The sequence below is a fragment of the Gobio gobio genome, assembly GCF_949357685.1.
Source record: "Gobio gobio genome assembly, chromosome: 9".
NCBI lineage: Eukaryota > Metazoa > Chordata > Actinopteri > Cypriniformes > Gobionidae > Gobio > Gobio gobio.
The window spans coordinates 33,589,857-33,610,185 of NC_137115.1; the positions used below are offsets into that span (position 1 = coordinate 33,589,857).

Genomic DNA, 20,329 nt, shown 5'->3' on the forward strand with positions numbered 1-20,329 from the left:
AACAAGGCATTACAATGGCACTTGTTAATATATTGATGCTAGAGTAAAATCATAATAAATTTCCTTCCTCAAAATATATCCAAATTGCTACTGCCCAGTTTTCGACACACACTGACCTCTCGGTGGGGTGACGGGATCCTGGCAGGAAACCACAGGACAGGAGACCACGGTGCACGTAACAGAGCCGCTCTGACACACACAGCGCTTACAGGGGTCCGAGGGGGCGTAGAACGTCTGTGTGTTTCCGTACTTCTGCCCTTCAAACAGACATCCGTCACACACCGGACAGCAGTGCGCATGCTGCAACGGATGAGTGCACTGCTGAGAACACAGCTTCCTCTCACACGACACGAATCCACTCTGGAAAAAAAACAAATGCATTATGCTAAAAATATACTATGGTACGGTAATGGTATCAGATGTTAATACCAGGATGTTGATATACAGTATACAATGTTACTGTTTGATTACCATATTCATGTACAGAACTATGGTATTTGCATGGTACTCGAGAGGGAACACATGATTGTACATAGTATATGCCCAAAAAACACATGAATACAATAGGTTTTTTAATAATACAATAATATTTTATTCATTTATTTTATATTTCATTTTATTGTTGAAAAACATGGTATTTCAATGCCATTTTTTGTCAATCCATTGTTGCTAGCATAAAATAATAAAAAAATAATTATTGTGACAATCAGAGAAGTAACTGGTGTAATTATATTTACTATGGTAAATGTACACATATAAATCGGTGTCTACAGACAGACAGACAGATAGATAGATAAAATGATTGCATTCAAATGTAAAAATAAATCAAACATAATTATGACTCTGTTTGTGAGTGTACTTACAGAACATCTGCACTCGTCACATGATGCTGTGGGTGATGGGAACGATTCACCATCTTCATAAACTCTTCCCTCAAACTGACAGCCTGTGCAATAAACACACACACTGTGTGGGTTACATACTTATTCCACAGCCATGAACCCTAATTTGTAGTTGCAGGTGTTATGAAAAAGAGCGAGTGATTGGATAAAAATCATTGTAGTACAGGATGAATGACCAATACTTTGTTCTCATTTTATCAGAAGAGAATGACTGTAAAATATAAATTCTGTTAAAAGTGCACTTTGTCTGTAGTGTGATACAGTACCATCACACACAGGACAACACTGGTCTGGCCGAGTGATGGGGTAACTACATCCTGGGTTGTGACATGGCCTCCTATTGCAGGTCACGTGACCATTCATGCACATGCAACGACCGCAGTGATCAGAAGGGTCTGCAAACTCCTGACCGTTCCGGTACTTCACGTCAGCATACATGCAGCCTGAAGAAAAAAAGAAAAGAAAAACTCATAATAATAATAATAATAATAATAATAATATCAAATCAATTATATAACATATAAGACACTTAAACAGCCACCAATAATACTCAACTCTTTTCATTTTCTGTACGTCACGCAAATCTTCACATGAATGTGTATAAATGTACGCAAACACATACCATCACATTGTGGGCAGCACCTGCCCTGTATAGGAAAAGGACAGGCATTGTGGGGACAGTGATTACGGTCACATTTGACAGTCCCATCACGACAAACACACGTCCTGCATGGGTCTGATGCATCCTCAAATGTAGCGCCGTTAACATGTTCCCTCCCATTATACAGACAGCCTGCAGAGCCAAAGACAGACATCAGTGGTGTGCTGTGGTATTTTAAAAAAAGGAGGCAAAGTCATTTACCAAATGTAAATGTATGTCCCTGTTACACTTAATTTTCCTGGTTAAATAAACATTACATAAAGAGAGAGACCAAATACAGTTCTATTTTGTATTTTATTTAAATATAAGTGGGTGAGTTGTTTACTTACTTTTTAGTCTTCCCATTAACATTGATTCAAGAATGCGCACAAAAACAAGAGGCGGCATTTATCACACAAACCAATCATATCCAATCTTAACCGATTATATCCAATCATAGCGCAATGGAGGCATTGCGTCCTCTCACGTGACTTTCATTCATTCTCAATTACCACCCATCAAACTCACGGCACGCTTTGGGGTTTCTGTTAAAAGTCAATTGGCTCAGGGGAGGCAAGCCTCCCACTGTAGTGAAGTGAAGTGATGTGTGGCCAAGTATGGTGACCCATACATGGAATTTGTGCTCTGCATTTAACCCATCCAAGTGCACACACACAGTAGTGAACACACACACCGTGAACACACAACCAGAGCAGTGGGCAGTCATATTACTGCGGCACCCGGGGAGCAGTTGGGGGTTCGGTGCCTTGCTCAAGGGTCTCCCCTCAGTCGTGGTATTGAGGGAAATCGCTTTACCCACGGCCACGGGTGCTGCTGTTGGACAGTTACTTTATAAAAAACGAGTTACTTCTACACTTTTAAAGTTTTATTTTTGTTCAATCTATCTTTTCTCATCCAGTTTTTTTTAGGGGACACTGCCTCCCTTGCCCCTGATACATACACCGATCAAATAACATTATGACCACTTTCCTAATATTGTGTTGGTCCCTCTTTTGCTTCTAAAACAGCCCTGACCCGTCGAGGCATGGACTCCACTAGACTCCTGAAAGTGTGCTGGGGTATCTGGCACCAATATGTTAGCAGCAGATCCTTTAAGTCCTGTAAGTTGCGAGGTGGGGCAACTGTCCACATCCCACAGATGCTCGATTGGATTGAGATTTGGGAAATTTGGAGGCCAAGTCAACACCTCAAACTCGTTGTTGTGCTCCTCAAACCATTCCTGAACCATTTTTGCTTTGTGGCAGGGGCGCATTATCCTCCTGAAAGAGGACACAGCCACCAGGGAATACCGTTTCCATGAAAGGGTGTAAATGGTCTGCAACAATGCTTAGGTAGGTGGTACGTGTCAAAGTAACATCCACATGGATGGCAGGACCTAAGGTTTCCCAACAGAACATTGCCCAAAGCATCACACTGCCTCCGCTGGCTTGCCTTCTTCCCATAGTGCATCCTGGTGCAATGTGTTCCCCAGATAAGCGACGCACACGCACCCGGCCATCCACGTGATTTAAAAGAAAATGTGATTCATCAGACCAGGCCACCTTCTTCCATTGCTTCCACTGTTGGCACTTTCGGCGGTGGACAGGGGTCAGCATGGGCACCCTGACTGGTCTGCGACCATGTGGCCCCATACGTAACAAACTGCGATGCACTGTGTATTCTGACACCTTTCTATCAGAACCAGCATTAACTTCTTGTGCAATTTGAGCTACAGTAGCTCCTCTGATCAGCCTTTGCTCCCCACATAAATCAATGAGCCTTGGCCGCCCATGACCCTGTCGCCGGTTCACCACTGTTCCTTCCTTGGACCATTTTTAGCCGCGTTTCCACCGCAGGAACTTTCCCCAGGAACTAGGAACTTTGGGGTGGTACTCGGTGTGTTTCGACCGCAGGAACCAGGGTCTAAATGAAGTTCCGGGTAAATATTTCCCCCTCCAAACGGCCCTGCTCGCAAGGTAGTACTTTTTCAAAGTTCGAAACTTTCGGGGGTGGGACTTGGGCGCTGAACATTCTGATTGGTGACTCCACACAGCATTTTATTTCAACCGGCATTTTTAAAAGTCTTTTGCGAGGTTCGTTCTGCGTTCAGTAAATATCCGTCTTGCTCTTTCTGTCCGATGGCACACATTGTCTCAGCAATCGCACAGTCAATGTCCGTAATAGCTGATAATAACATACGTATACATTGTCTTATTTTAAATCTAGCTTTATGAGCTTTCAGAATACGCTTTAGTATCAGTGCTCGTCTCTTTTCCGCCGTTTTGTTAATTACTTCTTTAGTAAACCAATACATAACTAGCAAAAGCAGCACTGCTTGCATCTCCTCCATACTTGTTATTGTTGTAGACAGTATCGCACAAAAATGATTACTGTCCGTCTGTGACTGGGAGGAACAGTTGCGCGCAGTCCCACGTCTCTGGACTAATTTGCCTAATCTTCACGGTACTTTGGACCGCAGTGGAAACGCAAACAGTAGCAGGTCTGGGGGGGAAAAGTTCCTGTAAAAATAGTTCCTGGTACAAATTGTTCCGGGTAATTTCGGTGGAAACGGGGCTTTTGATAGATACTGACCACCGCAGACCGGGAACACCCCAAAAGAGCTGCAGTTTTGGAGATGTTCTGACCCAGTCGTCTAGCCATGACAATTTGGGCCTTGTCAAACTCGCTCAAATCCTTACGCTTGCCCAGTTTTCCTGCTTCTAACACATCAACTTTGAGGACAAAATGTTCACTTGCTGCCCAATATATCCCACCCACTAACAGGTGCCGTGAAGAGGAGATAATCAGTGTAACTTCACCTGTCATAATGTTATGCCTGATCAGTGTATATATATATATATGTGTGTGTGTGTGTGTGTGTGTGTGTGTGATATATTTGATGGTACCGTTCAAAAGTTTGATCTATTTATTGCACCCGTGCTAAATAAAAGGATCTCATTAAAGCTCTCACATGCTCTTCATGGGGTTTTTATGAGGTGTCTCACCATCACATGTGCGACAGCATTCTTGAATTATGGGGTGAGAGCAGACAGCAGAGGGGCAGGGCCTGCGCAAGCATCTCATCGTCCCATTGGTGCAGGAGCATGATTGACAGCTGTCAGTGGGATTGTAGAACTGCTGCATGTGTCTGTAATACTGTCCTTCAACAAAGCAGTCAGCAAGGGGTGCTGTAGGGAATGAGATAAACACATTTACATCTACATACACTCAAACACTTTTATGAAAATATACAAGAGGGTGTAATGTCACATCATGTTGGAATTATGGTCATTTTTAGTTGCTGGTAAATAGCATTTGAACAGCTTAGAGTACAATCTTCAAATTTTCATTTTGTAATTAAGATGACTCAGACATGAAGTGATTGTGGCGTAAGAGCAGCAGTGTGACCTGGACACTGGGGGCAGCACTCTCCTGACTGAATGAACGCATCAGCACAATGCACCGCTGGACATCGCTTCATCAGACACTGGACGTTACCATTCTACAGACAAACACACACAGATACACAACACAGATCAACAATATGACTCTTAATATGTATGGATGTACATTACCGTTCAAAATATGGGGTCAGTATGATTTTTTCCTTGAAGGAAATGAATACATGTATTCAACAAGGATGTATTATATCGATCTAAAGTCACAGTAAAGACAATTATAATGTTACAAAAGATTTTGAACTTTTCATTCATCAAAGATCCTCAAAATAATTGATCCTTGATAATTAAAAATAAATGTTTCTTGAGCACCAAATCAGCATATTTAAATGATTTCTGAAGGATCATGTGACACTGAAGACTGGAATAATGACAAGGATAAATTACATTTGAAATTATGTTAACATAGAAAAGTAATTTTAAAATGTAATAATATTTCATAAAATAAATGTATAATATTTAAATAAATTAATAATATTTGATCAAATAAATCCAGCCTTGATGATCATAAGAAATTCCTTTCTCACCAACCCCAAACATTTGAACGGTAGCATATGAGTAGGAGACACTTACGGTGCAACGGCACGTCCTGCATTTGTCTATTGAATGTGGAAATTCCATTCCATTTGTATACTCATTACCTGCATAACTACATCCTGAAGGAAAGGGAGAGGAGTTTTATAAGTGACTGGTTTGCATATACTTACAGGAAAGAGTTTTATTTCTCCTAAACAGAAATGTCATTGAATAGAGAGCAATTTGAGACTATTCAAATGTACACACAAAAAAATTCCATAGTTTATGTCTCTATCAGTTCTCATCAAATTCTTTCAAGGACAAATGATCTAAGGTTCCCACTTTCTTTTAGCTGTATTCTCTAATTTGTGTTTTTATTTAGGGTCAGAAATTAGAGGGTTATGGCGAATAAATCCTGCCTTCAAAATAAAAGATCCAATTGTTGATTAGTAAAGTCATCGAGTTACTGCAGCATTAGAATCTCAGGTTGTCAGATTTCATTGGTTATTTCAAATATGAATTTTAATCCTAAGCTTGGCAAAGAGTTTTGGAGATTTTGATGTTTCCTCATTCAAAGCACATGCACTTGCAAGCCCGAGAGGCATTTCAAAGATGGCCGCAGAGTGAAATTACTTGTTTAAAAGGGACTTTGGCTTAATTATACATATTATAACATACAGTGGGGCAAAAAAGTATTTAGTCAGCCACCAATTGTGCAAGTTCTCCCACATAAAAAGATGAGAGAGGCCTGTAATTTTCATCATAGGTACACTTCGACTATAAGAGACAGAATGAGAAAAAAAAATCCAGAAAAGCACTGAAAGATTTTATTTGCAAATTATGGTGGAAAATAAGTATTTGGTCAATAACAAAAGTTCATCTCAATACTTTGTTATATACCCTTTGTTGGCAATGACAGAGGTCAAACGTTTTCTGTAAGTCTCCACAAGGTTTTTACACACTGTTGCTGGTAGTTTGGCCCATTCCTCCATGCAGATCTCCTCTAGAGCAGTGATGTTTTGGGGCTGTCGCTGGGCAACACGGATTTTCAACTCCCTCTAAAGATTTTCTATGGGGTTGAGATCTGGAGACTGGCTAGGCCACTCCAGGACCTTGAAATGCTTCTTACGAAGCCACTCCTTCGTTGCCCAGGTGGTGTGTTTGGGATCATTGTCATGCTGAAAGACCCAGGAGGTTTATGGAAGGAGGTTTTTACTCAAAATCTCAGGATACATGGCCCCATTCATTCTTTCCTTTACACGGATCAGTCGTCCTGGTCCCTTTGCAGAAAAATAGCCCCAAAGCATGATGTTTCCACCCCCATGCTTCACAGTAGGTATGGTGTTCTTTGGATGCAACTCAGCATTCTTTCTCCTCCAAACACGACAAGTTGAGTTTTTACCAAAAAGTTCTATTTTGGTTTCATCTGACCATATGACATTCTCCCAATCCTCTTCTGGATCATCCAAATGCTCTCTAGCAAACTTCAGACGGGCCCGGACATGTACTGGCTTAGGCAGGGGGACACATCTGGCACTGCAGGATTTGAGTCCCTGCCGGCGTAGTGTTACTGATGGTAGCCTTTGTTACTTTGGTCCCAGCTCTCTGCAGGTCATTCACTAGATTCACTAGTTCTGGGATTTTTGCTCACCGTTCTTGTGATCATTTTGACCCCACGGGGTGAGATCTTGCGTGGAACCCCTAGATCGAGGGAGATTATCAGTGGTCTTGTATGTCTTGCATTTTCTAATAATTGCTCCCACAGTTGATTTCTTCACACCAAGCTGCTTACCTATTGCAGAGTCAGTCTTCCCAGCCTGGTGCAGGTCTACAATTTTGTTTCTGGTGTCCTTTGACAGCTCTTTGGTCTTGGCCATAGTGGAGTTTGGAGTCTGACTGTTTGAGGTTGTGGACAGGTGTCTTTTATACTGATAACGAGTTCAAACAGGTGCCATTAATACAGGTAACGAGTGGAGGACAGAGGAGCCTCGGAAAAAGAAGAAGTTACAGGTCTGTGAGAGCCAGAAATCTTGCTTTTTTTTGTAGGTGACCAAATACTTATTTTCCACCATCATTTGCAAATAAATTCTTTAAAATCAGACAATGTGATTTTTTTTCTCATTCTGTCTCTCATAGCTGAAGTGTACCTATGATGAAAATTACAGGCCTCTCTCATCTTGGGAGAAGTGGGAGAACTTGCACAATTGGTGGCTGACTAAATACTTTTTTGCCCCACTGTACATATTAGATATTAGACATAAGAAAGTATCTAATTGTTCAAACTCACAACTTTTCTAAATGAATTGGTTCGATTAAAGGATGACAAACTGTGAATGGTCAGGGAAAATGTGCATTCATTAAGGTAAAACTGGAAAATTAAACCAAAAGCCAAATTGTGATGTTTAAAGGGTTACTTCAGCGATTAGCATTAAGCTTTGTATCAGTAGAAACCTGGTAGTATATTTGAATTATCGTACTTTCCCCCCTCATGTCCCCCAGAGACGAGAGAATTATGCATTTTATTTCTGGAAAAAATCCTCCGATGACACAAATATCGTCATTTTGCGTCATCTGAGGATTTTTTGGCCAGAGGCTAAAGACTACAGCCAGTAGTAGGAGCTAGTTCCGCATGTTTTCAACCCGCTCATAGGGGAGGGGTCTCACTCACAGAATGTTAATGTGCAAGGCCACTCGGATCGGGCATTAATAATGGGCGGTATGGAGCAAAGTGAGCGTTTCAACTTTTCAATGAATTCCTATGAAAGCTAAGCTTCCATAGGCATGATCTGAAAACGCACCAGACTGGACACGTGCCGTGTCGCGCTTACCTCAGCTCTGCTCAGCTCTTCTCACGGTGAATTACAGGGAGTGCAGAATTATTAGGCACGTTGATTTTCTGATCATATTTTTTTTCCAGGCACATTTGACCAATTCCAAACCACAGTAATCCTAATAACTACTATTGATTTAGTATTTAATAATGTATAAGTGATATATAATTGTTCATGAAGGCTGGAAATGAAAATCACCTTATATTCAGGTGTGCAGAATTATTAGGCATGTTTTCTTTTACAGATAAATTGAGCCAAAAAAGAGATTTAACTCAGACTGAAAAGTCAAAAAGTATTAAATGCCCATGAGAAGGATGCAATACTAATGCAATACTAGAGATTGCAGTTAAGGCGTGACCATTGGACAGTGAAATGCTCGTTGGGTCAGCAGGATCAGACAAAAACATGTGGCGGAGAAAAGACACCTGTTAACTGCAAAAGAATTAAGAATTAAGGTGAAGAATTAAGGGTGAAACCATCAGGAACCCTTTAGTCTCCAGCGCCACCATTTTCCAAAGCTGCAACCTACCTGGAGTCTCCAGAAGTGCAAGGTGTCAGGATCTCAGAGACTTCAGTTAGGAAAAGAATCCTAAAAAATGACCCCCACTAGATAAGAATCACAAGCTGAAGTGTTGTAAAATACATGAAGCCTGCTTTTTTATAGGCTTTATAGGTTTTATAGGTTGAGAATGACTCTTGAAGGACCAGCACCACATCCTCTAGTACCACTGTTTGAAGAATTCATCTGCCAGAATCTGGCAGTACGTTTTGGGAGTTCATTTTTAGTCCATCTCTGCAAAACGGACTTCAGGATGGACTAAAATGAACTCCCAAAACGTACTGCCAGATTCTGGAAGATGAATTCTTCAAACAGTGGTACTAGAGGATGTGGTGCTGGTCCTTCAAGAGTCACTCTCAACCTATCTGTCCATAAAGCCTATAAAAAAAACTTCTTCATGTATTTTACAACACTTCAGCTTGTGATTCTTATCTAGTGGGGGTCATTTTTTAGGATTCTTTACCTAACTGAAGTCTCTGAGATCCTGACACCTTGCACTTCTGGAGACTCCAGGTGGGTTGCAGCTTTGGAAAATGGTGGCGCTGGAGACTAAAGGGTTCCTGATGGTTTCACCCTTAATTCTTCACCTTAATTCTTAATTCTTTTGCAGTTAACAGGTGTCTTTTCTTCACCACATGTTTTTGTCTGACCCTGCTGACCCAACGAGCATTTCACTGTCCAATGGTCACGCCTTAACTGCAATGTCTTGTATTGCATTAGTATTGCATCCTTCTCATGGGCATTTAATACTTTTTGACTTTTCAGTCTGAGTTAAATCTCTTTTTTGGCTCAATTTATCTGTAAAAGAAAACATGCCTAATAATTCTGCACACCTGAATATAAGGTGATTTTCATTTCCAGCCTTCATGAACAATTATATATCACTTATACATTATTAAATACTAAATCAATAGTAGTTATTAGGATTACTGTGGTTTGGAATTGGTCAAATGTGCCTGGAAAAAAAATATGATCAGAAAATCAACGTGCCTAATAATTCTGCACTCCCTGTAAATCTGACTCTTTCTGCATTTGTGCCGTGACTTTCGTTCGGCTCACTCAAACTTTATTGAAAAGACACGTTCAGTTTTTATTTGTAGTGTTTATTCTCTAACTGAACGAAATTATTTTATTACTAAGAAAATCAAAACGACGGTGGGGGCGGTGTCATGGTGGGTAAGTGATAACCAGTAGCCGTGGCTTTGGGAGTGGCCTCATTGGGCAGTGTTGGGAGTTTTTGTCTTTCATCCACATGAGAGAAAAATACATTTTCTGCCTTTTCTCAGTCTAGAAGGCACCAAATTCAAAAATAATTTCACATTTCTACTACATAAATGACCCAGTTTAAATACACATTCATCTTCCCAGTGCTGAAGTACCCCTTTAAGGCTCTCACCATTGCAGTTGTTTTGGCAGCACGTCCCTGGACGGGGATAGTTGCAGTTCGGTCTTGGACACTTGTGATTCCCACAGTCCACACGTCCATCATCGCAAACACAATCCTCACATGGATTCCCAGGATTTGGAATTGTACCTCCGTTAGTAATGATGCGGTTATCATATTCACAGTCTTGAAAGGAAAGAAAATGGCAAAAGGAGACAATTACTGTTCGTGTGCACACTAAGACCAAGTTTTCTGAGGTTAGTTAGTGAAGGTATACCTGGACACAGAGGGCAGCACTCTCCAGGAGGAGTGTACGGGTTATAACACGTCACTTCTTTACATGCTGACACAGCACACAAAGGCTGACCGTCCTACACACACACACACACACACACACACACACACACACACACACATACATTCATGTTTAGAAACTAGCCAATTTCAAAAAAGAACAGCATATTTTATCAGAACGTTAAAGGGGGGGTGAAATGCTGTTTCATGTATACTGATCTTTTGGCACTGTTAAAGACTTGGATTCCCATGCTAAACATGGACACCGTTTCATAAGCTAAGGTGGACGTTTGATGGGAGTATTTCTTTGCCAAAATTAGTACTTCCTGTTAGTCATAAGTTTCGGAAAGTTTTTTTCGATCATGGGTCCGCTTGACGTCAACAGGGCGGAATTTCCTTGTATGGGCCGTACGGACAATTCTACCGGAAGAGCGCGCGCGAGAGAGAGAGAGAGCGTGAAAGCAATAGGCTACGCCCATCAAAGCGCTGGCTCGTACAGATGGAATTTGCTTTTCCGGATCAACAACTGAGTTGCGCAAATATTTATGTCTGTTCCCTGCATTTCGGTGCCGATTGTTTTATAAACAAGGCCCAGTTCGACGCCGGATTTTCAGATCGCCTAATACTGAAGGATGGAGCGGTCCCAACGATAAAGGTCCCAACGTTGGAACCGCAGGTTTGACTGCTTCAAATGTCTGTTTTTGCCTATGCCCATCAAGTAGCCCAAACATGATCACGTATTGATCAATGGAGCATGCGATGTATAGTGTGTGTACATTTGTTTAGCTGGCCACTATATGTGTATGTTTGTGTATTGTAAAAGCACTCCAAACAACAATACACAAAGAATGGGGAAATATGTTGAACTCAATAAGCGCGGTTCTTCATTCAAATGCGCTACTATTCCATGTCTTTCTATGTAAACACTAGCCTGACGCGCAAAACCAGTCCGCTTACTACAAATCATGTCTTCACAAACCACGCGTAAACACACACACACACACACACACACACACACACACACACACACACACACACACACATTGTAACACTCGCGCTTGACATGGTGTTCTAAATAACACAAGCCGCTAAACATATTATATAGTTAGTGTAACTTATACCACATAGTCGACGTCCTGCTCTAGTCGTTTTTGCTGCTGCTCCTGTTCAACTTCAGCCTCTGGGTCTGATTCCGGATCATAGATGTATGGCTGTATCTGATTAAAAGCCATTTTTTATGTTGAATAAAGTTTTTCCCCGCTTTTAGGGATGACGCAGCTTTCAGACGCACTCAACACAGTAACAGCGGCGCGCGCTCGACATTCTTTAGCTCCGCCCACACGATACGCCCCCAGCCGCACGGCTTTTTCCGGAAAGACTCGGAACAGCGCATCTTTCTTTTATAATTATAATAAAAATAAAGACTTTTCGGAGATATGCAGGATGCAGTGCTACTCTATAGGTACTCAAGATTGACATGAGACTGACTGAAACTGAGTGTTCCCCCCCCCCTTTAAACCTTTAATAAACACCGAAACATTTAAATAGAGTTGCTCAAACTCATGGTTAGCGTTTCAACAAACCCTGAACCCTATTAAAATCAAACATTCATAAAATGTAAGATCTAGTATCGTGTGTACCTGACAGGTGCACGTTACACAGGGATCATCCGGGTCCTGGAAAGTTTGGCCGTTTTCATACAAACGCTGCTTGTACTGGCACTGCCCACAGGAGTCAGAGCACCCACAGGAGTCAGAGCACTCATCACCTGTCATATAATCATCAACATCTTCTCAATAACTTATTCTGATAGTTATCTGTCCTGCCGAACGGATTGTTATTGATGTTAGCAACTGTTACACCTTCTAGTCTGAATATTCTGTGGCTCTGGTTCAAACCCTGGAGAGCGTTTGTAGGCATTTGTAGGCATTACAGGAACAATCCCAATGTGAGGTGTTCTAAACAGACTGCAAACGTGTGCAAATAAGATAGTTTATGCAAATCTAAAGCAGCATGGCTATTATATAAACATTTATCAGGAAATACCAGCAAGCATGGCATCGAGCTGATTGCAGTGAAAACTTTCAAGCATAATACTTGTCAGGGTTCTGTCTAGTTTATTCATGGTTTTGTGACAGAGCCCTGACACTCCTGTATTGTTTGTCTTGTCTTGTGTGAGTCTCTTCTGTCCTTGTGTTTTGTGTGAGGGGCGTGGTGTTCGGATCCCAGCACTTCGGTCTAGTTTGGGTTTCAGTTTTGTGTTGGGATTCGGACATTCATGCTACCCGTGTTTGTTTTCTGTCACAAGCGCACGGAATGAGCATTCGCTCGTTCTCGTGCGCTCTGTCTCGTCATGTGAGCGTGTGCTCTTCTGTCTGTGTTCTGTGTAGCACGGTTCATGTTTTCATCGGCCGTGTGCTTTTCATGTCTTTTGTTGTGTAGCATGTGGTTGGTGTTTTTCACTGGCTGCGTGCTTTTATGTTGTCAAGTTTTGTGTGAACATACAGCTGATGAGTTTTCATTAGCTGCATGTTCATGTCATGTTTGGCGTGAGCACATGTCTTGTCAAGTGTTTCTTTGTGCCATGTGCTCATGTCTATTGTCTAACCCTGCCCATCTTGTTTCCTGATTATTGGTTCATTTGCCCCACCTGTCTTCCCTCGTTACCCTCTTTTGTTTGTTCCCTATTTAATCTCCTTGTGTTTGCAGTCCAGTGCGGAATCGTCGTCGAATGTACCTCATGTTTCCCTGCTCCCGTCAAGTCAAGCCAAGCCTAGTCAAGTCTGTTTTTCCCCCTCGGGTAGTTTGTTTTGTCTTGTTTTATTTTACTATTATCATTAAAAAGCCCATATTCATCTGCATCTTTGAGTCCTCGCTCCTTTCCCTACAACAACCCTGACAAATACTACTTTATATATAACTTTTATTCAGTATCGAGAACTGTCCTGAGAAAATTAAATAAATCTAATTAAAATGCTTTCAGATATATTTAAAAAAAAAAAATCAAATGATACAAAATTTGATTATACAAAAACATATTGCTAATAAATTTTCTATAATTTTTGTATTTTAATATTTTAACATTTGATGCTAAATTGAAAAATTTATTTATTTTAGCCACCCTGTTTACAAAATATATATAGCATATATTTGAACTCTATTTTAGTCAAAACTGTATTCAAATCAGTTACTTTCTATCTTTTACTTTGTATGATGCTCAAAACGTAGCAGCCTGTAGACAACTGTGTAAGCCTTTATATCTGTCACTTTTTTTGCTTTCTTTGTCTTGCTTTTCTTCTCTTTCTCTCTCCTACCTCTGTTGGGTTGAAGGCACGGCACGGGGGTCTGTGCAATGTTTTGATTACACATCACCTGCCCCTCCACACAGGAACACATTTTGCCTGCATCAGTCCACGTGTCTCCTGCCTTATACTGAACGCCATTCCACATACAGCCTACAAAAACAAACACAGAATGAACATACGTAAACATTCAAATGTTTGGGGTCGGTAAGATTTTTTTTAAAGGGTTAGTTCACCCAAAAATGAAAATTCTGTCATTAATTACTCACCCTCATGTCGTTCGACACCCGTAAGACCTCCGTTCATATTCGGAACACAAATGAAGATATTTTTGTTGAAAGCTGATGGCTGAGAAAGGTTTCAGATAGGCCTCCATTGGCATTCAGTACATTCACACTTCCAAGATCCATAAAAGGCACTTAAAACGTCGTTACAAAGTCCATCTCACCACAGTGGCTCTACAATGATTTTACGATGCGACGACAATAGTTTTTGTGCGCAAAAAAAAATCTAAATAACACCTTTATCCAACTTGTTCTTGTCTTCCGTGTGTGCCTCCACGACGCATGCGCGAGAATATGACGTAGCGCCGGGGTTCGGGAATCCATGAAATGCACACTCTAACCCCATTTTGAGCACTACGCCGAGACCTAAAGCACGATCAATGTAGAATTCAACAGCTTAGATACGCGCGTCTTCCTCTGCTTGTAAACAAATCACTTCTGGGTCATGTGTCCGAACGCCGGATCTGCGTCATATTCTCGCACATGCGTCGTGGAGGCACACACGGAAGACAAGAACAAGTTGGATAAAGGTGTTATTTTGATTTTTTTTTTGCGCACAAAAACTATTGTCGTCGCATCGTAAAATGATTGTAGAGTCACTGTGGTGAGATGGACTTTGTAACGACGTTTTAAGTGCCTTTTATGGATCTTGGAAGTGTGAATGTACTGAATGCCAATGGAGGCCTATCTGAAGCCTTTCTCAGCCATCAGCTTTCAACAAAAATATCTTCATTTGTGTTCCGAATATGAACGGAGGTCTTACGGGTGTCGAACGACATGAGGGTAAGTAATTAATGACAGAATTTTCATTTTTGGGTGAACTAACCCTTTAATGTCTTTGCATTAATTTGATACAGTAAATATTCTTACAATTCAAAATAATTCACAAGTTTTCTATTGTAATATATTTTAAAATGTAATTTATTCCTGTGATGGCAAAGCTGAATTTTCAGCATAATTACTCCAGTCTTCAGTATCACATGATCCTTCAGAAACATTATAAATGTCTTTACATTTTAATCAATTGAATGAGTTGATGAATAAAAATATATATATTTCTTTCAAAAATGAACTCTTACTGACTCCAAACTATTGAATGGTATTGTGTGTGAGAATGTGCTTTATGCAAGCTGTGAGTCAGTGTCTGTGTCAGCGTCTTACCTTTGCACACTGGGCAGCAAATGTTAGGAGAGGGGCTAGTGAGGACTGCACAATTCAAAGCTGGGCATCTTTCCTGGTGGCATCTCACGTTACCCCCCTTTAACAAAAACACACAAGAATCAAAAACCTAGCATAATATTTTATGTGTTTTCATGTCATGACATGCCTGTCCTGTCTTGTGGAGCACATGTGGTGTGTTGTTATTTTGGGCAATGTGCTTGTGTCTTTGTCTGATCCCTCCCCCTTGTTATCTGATTAGTGTTTGATTTCTCCCACCTGTTCCCTCCTGATTTATTCCCCTTTATATAGTTCCCTTGTGTTCCCAGTCCTTGTCGGTACGTTGTTGGTCTATGTCTTCCTTCCCTGTGATCCACTCCCTTTCTCCGTGACCAATGGGTTTGTTTGTTTTGAAGTTGATGTTTTGTTGGTTAAGTTCTGTTATGTTTTCCCCCTTGTGGGTTTTTGTTTTTGATTATGTTTATTTTGCTAATAAAACCTATCCCTTCCTGCACATGAGCCCTCACCTTAGTTTTCTTTAGTTTTACCGTAACATAACGTACCGACCTCTTGAGGATTCAGCAGGAGTTGTTTTTGTTTTGTTTTTTGCTTTTCCTGTGTTATCCCCGTACTTCCCTATGGAGTTTTCTAGACGCCTACTGGTAATGCGTTAAGTTAACTCCAGGTACATCCGTCAACAGGGGACGGATGTACAAGAGTTCGCATGCCAGTACATGAGAGAGGTGGACCACTTTGTCCTCAACGAGGCAGAGTGTAAGGAAACCTTTAACCTCTGTTTGGACATGCCACTCTGTCCGGGAGAGATGGAGGGGCTGGGGAAGCTGGGATTCTGGGACTTCGTGCAACATCTGAAGGAGCCCGAAAATCCTCGGCCAGCAGCATCCCAGCCCACTGACTGTCTCCGTTTTCTACCTACAGTCAGTGGAAGCCCCAGCCCTCCATGGGCTCAGGTATGGAGAAGGAGGGATCATGTTCCGGTGGTCCCAGTTCCGGTGGATCGTGTTCTGGTGGTCCCAGTTCCGGTGGATCGTGTTCTGGTGGTCCCAGTTCCGGTGGTCTCTGTTCCGATGGACCCAGTTCTGGTGACCTCTGTTCGGAAACGGAGGAGGAGGCGAAAGGCTCCCTCCACGCCTGCTCCGATGGTCCCGGTTCCAGTTGATCGTGTTCCGGTGGATCGTCTTCCGGTGGTCCCAGTTCCGGCAGATCATGTTCCGGCGGTCCCAGTTCCGGTGGTCCCAGTTCCGGCAGATCATGTTCCGTTGGTCCCTGTTCCGGTGGATCGTGTTCCGGTGGATCGTGTTCCGGTGGTCCCTGTTCCGGTGGTCCCTGTTCCGGTGGTCCGTGTTCCGGTGGTCCCAGTTCCGGTGGTCCCAGTTCCGGTGGATCGTGTTCCGGTGGATCGTGTTCCTGAGGTCCCAGGTCCGGTGGATCGTGTTCCGGTGATCCCTGTTCCGGTGGACTTTGTTCCGGTGGACCTTGTTTCGGTGGTCCCTGTTCCGAAACGGAGGAGGAGGAGGAGAAAGGCTGCTCCGCCAGCGCCGACCCGGCGCCCTGCTCTGCCAGCGCCGACCCGGCGCCCTGCTCTGCCAGCGCCGCCCAGACGCCCTGCTCTGACTGCGCCGCCCAGGCGCCCTGCTCTGACTGCGCCGCCCAGGCGCCCTGCTCTGACTGCGCCGCCCAGGCGCCCTGCTCTGACTGCGCCGCCCAGACGCCCTGCTCTGACTGCGCCGCCCAGACGCCCTGCTCTGACTGCGCCGCCCAGGCGCCCTGCTCTGACTGCGCCGCCCAGACGCCCTGCTCTGACTGCGCCGCCCAGACGCCCTGCTCTGACTGCGCCGCCCAGACGCCCTGCTCTGACTGCGCCGCCCAGACGCCCTGCTCTGACTGCGCCGCCCAGGCGCCCTGCTCTGACTGCGCCGCCCTGAAGGCCCAGCTCTGACTGCGCCGCCCTGGCGTCCTGCTCTGACTGCGCCGCCCTGGAGTCCTCCGCTCTGGCCGCCTGAACTCCTTGGGCCGCCCTGGCCGCCTGAACTCCTTGGGCCGCCCTGGCCGCCTGAACTCCGCTGGCCGCCTGAACTCCGCGGGCCGCCCTGGCCGCCTGAACTCCGCGGGCCGCCCTGGCCGCCTGAACTCCGCGGGCCGCCTGAACTCCGCGGGCCGCCCTGGCCGCCTGAACTCCGCGACCCGCCCTGGCCGCCTGAACTCCGCGGCCCGCCCTGGCCGCCTGAACTCCGCGGCCCGCCCTGGCCGCCTGAACTTTTTGTTTCCCCCGCCCCGCCCTGGTCTGTCCCTCCCGCCCCGCCCTGGTCTGTCCCTCCCGCCCCGCCCTGGTATGTCCCTCCCGCTCTGCCCTGGCCTGGTGGAGCGTCTGGTAGCCGCTCCGTAGGGAGGGGGTTATGTCACATGCCTGTCCTGTCTTGTGGAGCACATGTGGTGTGTTGTTATTTTGGGCAATGTGCTTGTGTCTTTGTCTGATCCCTCCCCCTTGTTATCTGATTAGTGTTTGATTTCTCCCACCTGTTCCCTCCTGATTTATTCCCCTTTATATAGTTCCCTTGTGTTCCCAGTCCTTATCGGTACGTTGTTGGTCTATGTCTTCCTTCCCTGTGATCCACTCCCTTTCTCCGTGACCAATGGGTTTGTTTGTTTTGAAGTTGTTGTTTTGTTGGTTAAGTTCTGTTATGTTTTCCCCCTTGTGGGTTTTTGTTTTTGATTATGTTTATTTTGCTAATAAAACCTATCCCTTCCTGCACATGAGCCCTCACCTTAGTTTTCTTTAGTTTTACCGTAACAATATGCACACGTGCAAATTAGATGCAAAGCAGATAACAATTTTTTTTATAAGAACTATTATATGGCAGATGACTTGGAATATAGTGCATGAGTCACATGGGCTACTTCTATGGTACTTTTATGATTTTTTTTTGTCCATTTAGGACTTTTTTAACACCGCTTTTTGTTTTTAAGTAATAGTTTTTGCCTTTTGATAAATAATCTTTAAATGTATTCAATATTTTCTCATAATATTCATCAATTTTAGCCAGATATGGCATATATTTTTTTTTGATCAACATTTTATTAGACACATTAATTAAACCAAACACTTAAACATTTTATATACTAATTTTAGCATGTATCAACTTTTAACAAAAACAACATTTTATTAACAGTATATATTTAATTACATATTGAAAAATCATTGTCAAAATCGAATAGTCAAAAAAAAAAAAAAAAACTTTTGTTAACAAATATTTTCAACAGTAATTTAATAGAAGATATTTACATTGTTGTAAACTGGATTGACAATAGCTCTTTTCACTCTAAGTGTGTGTGTCACCTTGCATGTACACTGGAGGCATGGACCACTACCGGGAGGCCTGAACTCTCCATTTTCATAAACCCTTCCTTCATATTCACACGCTGAAACACAGTAAATAATTTTTTTTTAGTTATGTGTTTAGAATCCAGGGCTGATTTGTTATTATGTTGCATGTTAGAGAAGGAGAGGAAGAAATGTCTGTCTTAAAAGAAAGAGATGCTTGTATGTTTGTCTTTACTGTCACAGGTAGGGCAGCACTGGCCATGCGGCTTTGTTGGATGCGTGCAACTCAGAGGCGGACATGAAGATCTTGTAGGTTCACACGTCACTTGCCCACCCTGTATCACAGGATTTACACATTCAAATACAAATACATTCAAATGTTTATACATTTAGTACACACTTTTATCCAACGTGACTTACAGAAAACACTCACCGAGCACTGACACATCAAGCACGGGTCCCGTCTGGATACGAAGGTTTGACCATCTGCATATACATCATCCTCATATCTGCACTCCACACATCTAAACACCAATTGATTTATAAAGAGGGTTTCCCGTAAGATGCCCATCTCGTGTACTATTTTAGCCAAAATTGTAATGAAACACTGTTATTAATACCGTTCACAACATTCTCCCTGTCTCTTCACTGGATTATGACAGGGAGTTGGAGGGCAGGGGTTCTGAATGCAATTAATATTCCCATTCTGAAAGAAGAATAGATAACAATCTTCTTCTAGAATGCATTTTTTTTATTTTAGAAAACCATTTAATCCAAACCAATTTACAACATTTGGTTGAAACATTTTTCAAAATGATTTACACTGCATTTAAGGTATACATTTTATAATTTCATGCATTCCCTGGGAACTGAATCCATGAGCTTTGCATTGCAAGTGCCATGCTCTTCTGCTAAAATAAAATAAAATAAACTTTAAAACTAAATTTCCAAAGCAAATTACCACACATGAACATCTGTCCTCACACGGGTTTCCTGATGGAAAACCCATCCGATTTGGGATGTCCCTTCCATTCACATTACAACCTGTGAGAAAAATATATATGTATGGAAATATATGTAAATATATCAAACTCATATGAAGTATAAGAAGCCATTCAATTGACACTTCTATCCAAAGTGATATAGCCATAGCCTGTCAATAAAAGTTTGTTGTTAATAGACCTATCATGGCATTGTTCAATTCTAAAAAAACATATTTTTCTTGGAAAAACGTCCACAAATGAATTATTCACAATAAAACAAGCAATATGTATCAAAAAAGTAAATCGACAGACTCAAGTCATTTTTAAAAGGTTAGACACACCGTCACAGACAGGACAGCAGGATCCAGGGGGCGGAGAGGCTGGGTTTGTACAGTCGACATGACAGCTTGCGCTCGCACACTGAACCTGACCCTCCTTTAGAGAGATAGGGAGATTACATTTAAAGACTAAAACACTGATAGTCCATGAGACATGCAAAACATTAAGAAAACAAGCTATGCAAACAATAACAGGAGATGACCCACCGTGCATGTACAGGTGGAGCAGGGGTCATTAGGATTTTTCCACTGAGAGCCGTGTATGTGCCACACATTGTCCTGGACACAACCTCATATCAAACAAAAGACTCTTTTGATGAGTATGAGCATTTCTGAG

At 42.6% G+C, this 20,329-nt stretch overlaps 1 protein-coding gene across 1 annotated transcript in view; it reads right to left on the minus strand.

Moving 5' to 3' along the window:
• Nucleotides 1-20,329, minus strand: part of kcp (kielin cysteine rich BMP regulator) — a 57,268-nt gene that overhangs the window by 15,498 nt on the left and 21,441 nt on the right. Inside the window, exons 13-31 of the mRNA XM_079825324.1 lie at nt 20,200-20,282; nt 19,996-20,089; nt 19,633-19,715; nt 19,292-19,377; nt 19,105-19,195; nt 18,907-19,006; nt 18,687-18,769; nt 15,332-15,428; nt 13,899-14,039; nt 12,225-12,352; nt 10,568-10,661; nt 10,303-10,476; nt 5,574-5,656; nt 4,951-5,044; nt 4,548-4,730; nt 1,525-1,695; nt 1,169-1,345; nt 864-946; nt 117-360 (exon numbers count right to left, since the gene is read on the minus strand). Coding sequence (XP_079681450.1) covers nt 117-360; nt 864-946; nt 1,169-1,345; nt 1,525-1,695; nt 4,548-4,730; nt 4,951-5,044; nt 5,574-5,656; nt 10,303-10,476; nt 10,568-10,661; nt 12,225-12,352; nt 13,899-14,039; nt 15,332-15,428; nt 18,687-18,769; nt 18,907-19,006; nt 19,105-19,195; nt 19,292-19,377; nt 19,633-19,715; nt 19,996-20,089; nt 20,200-20,282 — 2,289 coding nt within the window. The remainder of the gene's footprint in view (nt 1-116; nt 361-863; nt 947-1,168; nt 1,346-1,524; nt 1,696-4,547; nt 4,731-4,950; nt 5,045-5,573; nt 5,657-10,302; nt 10,477-10,567; nt 10,662-12,224; nt 12,353-13,898; nt 14,040-15,331; nt 15,429-18,686; nt 18,770-18,906; nt 19,007-19,104; nt 19,196-19,291; nt 19,378-19,632; nt 19,716-19,995; nt 20,090-20,199; nt 20,283-20,329) is intronic.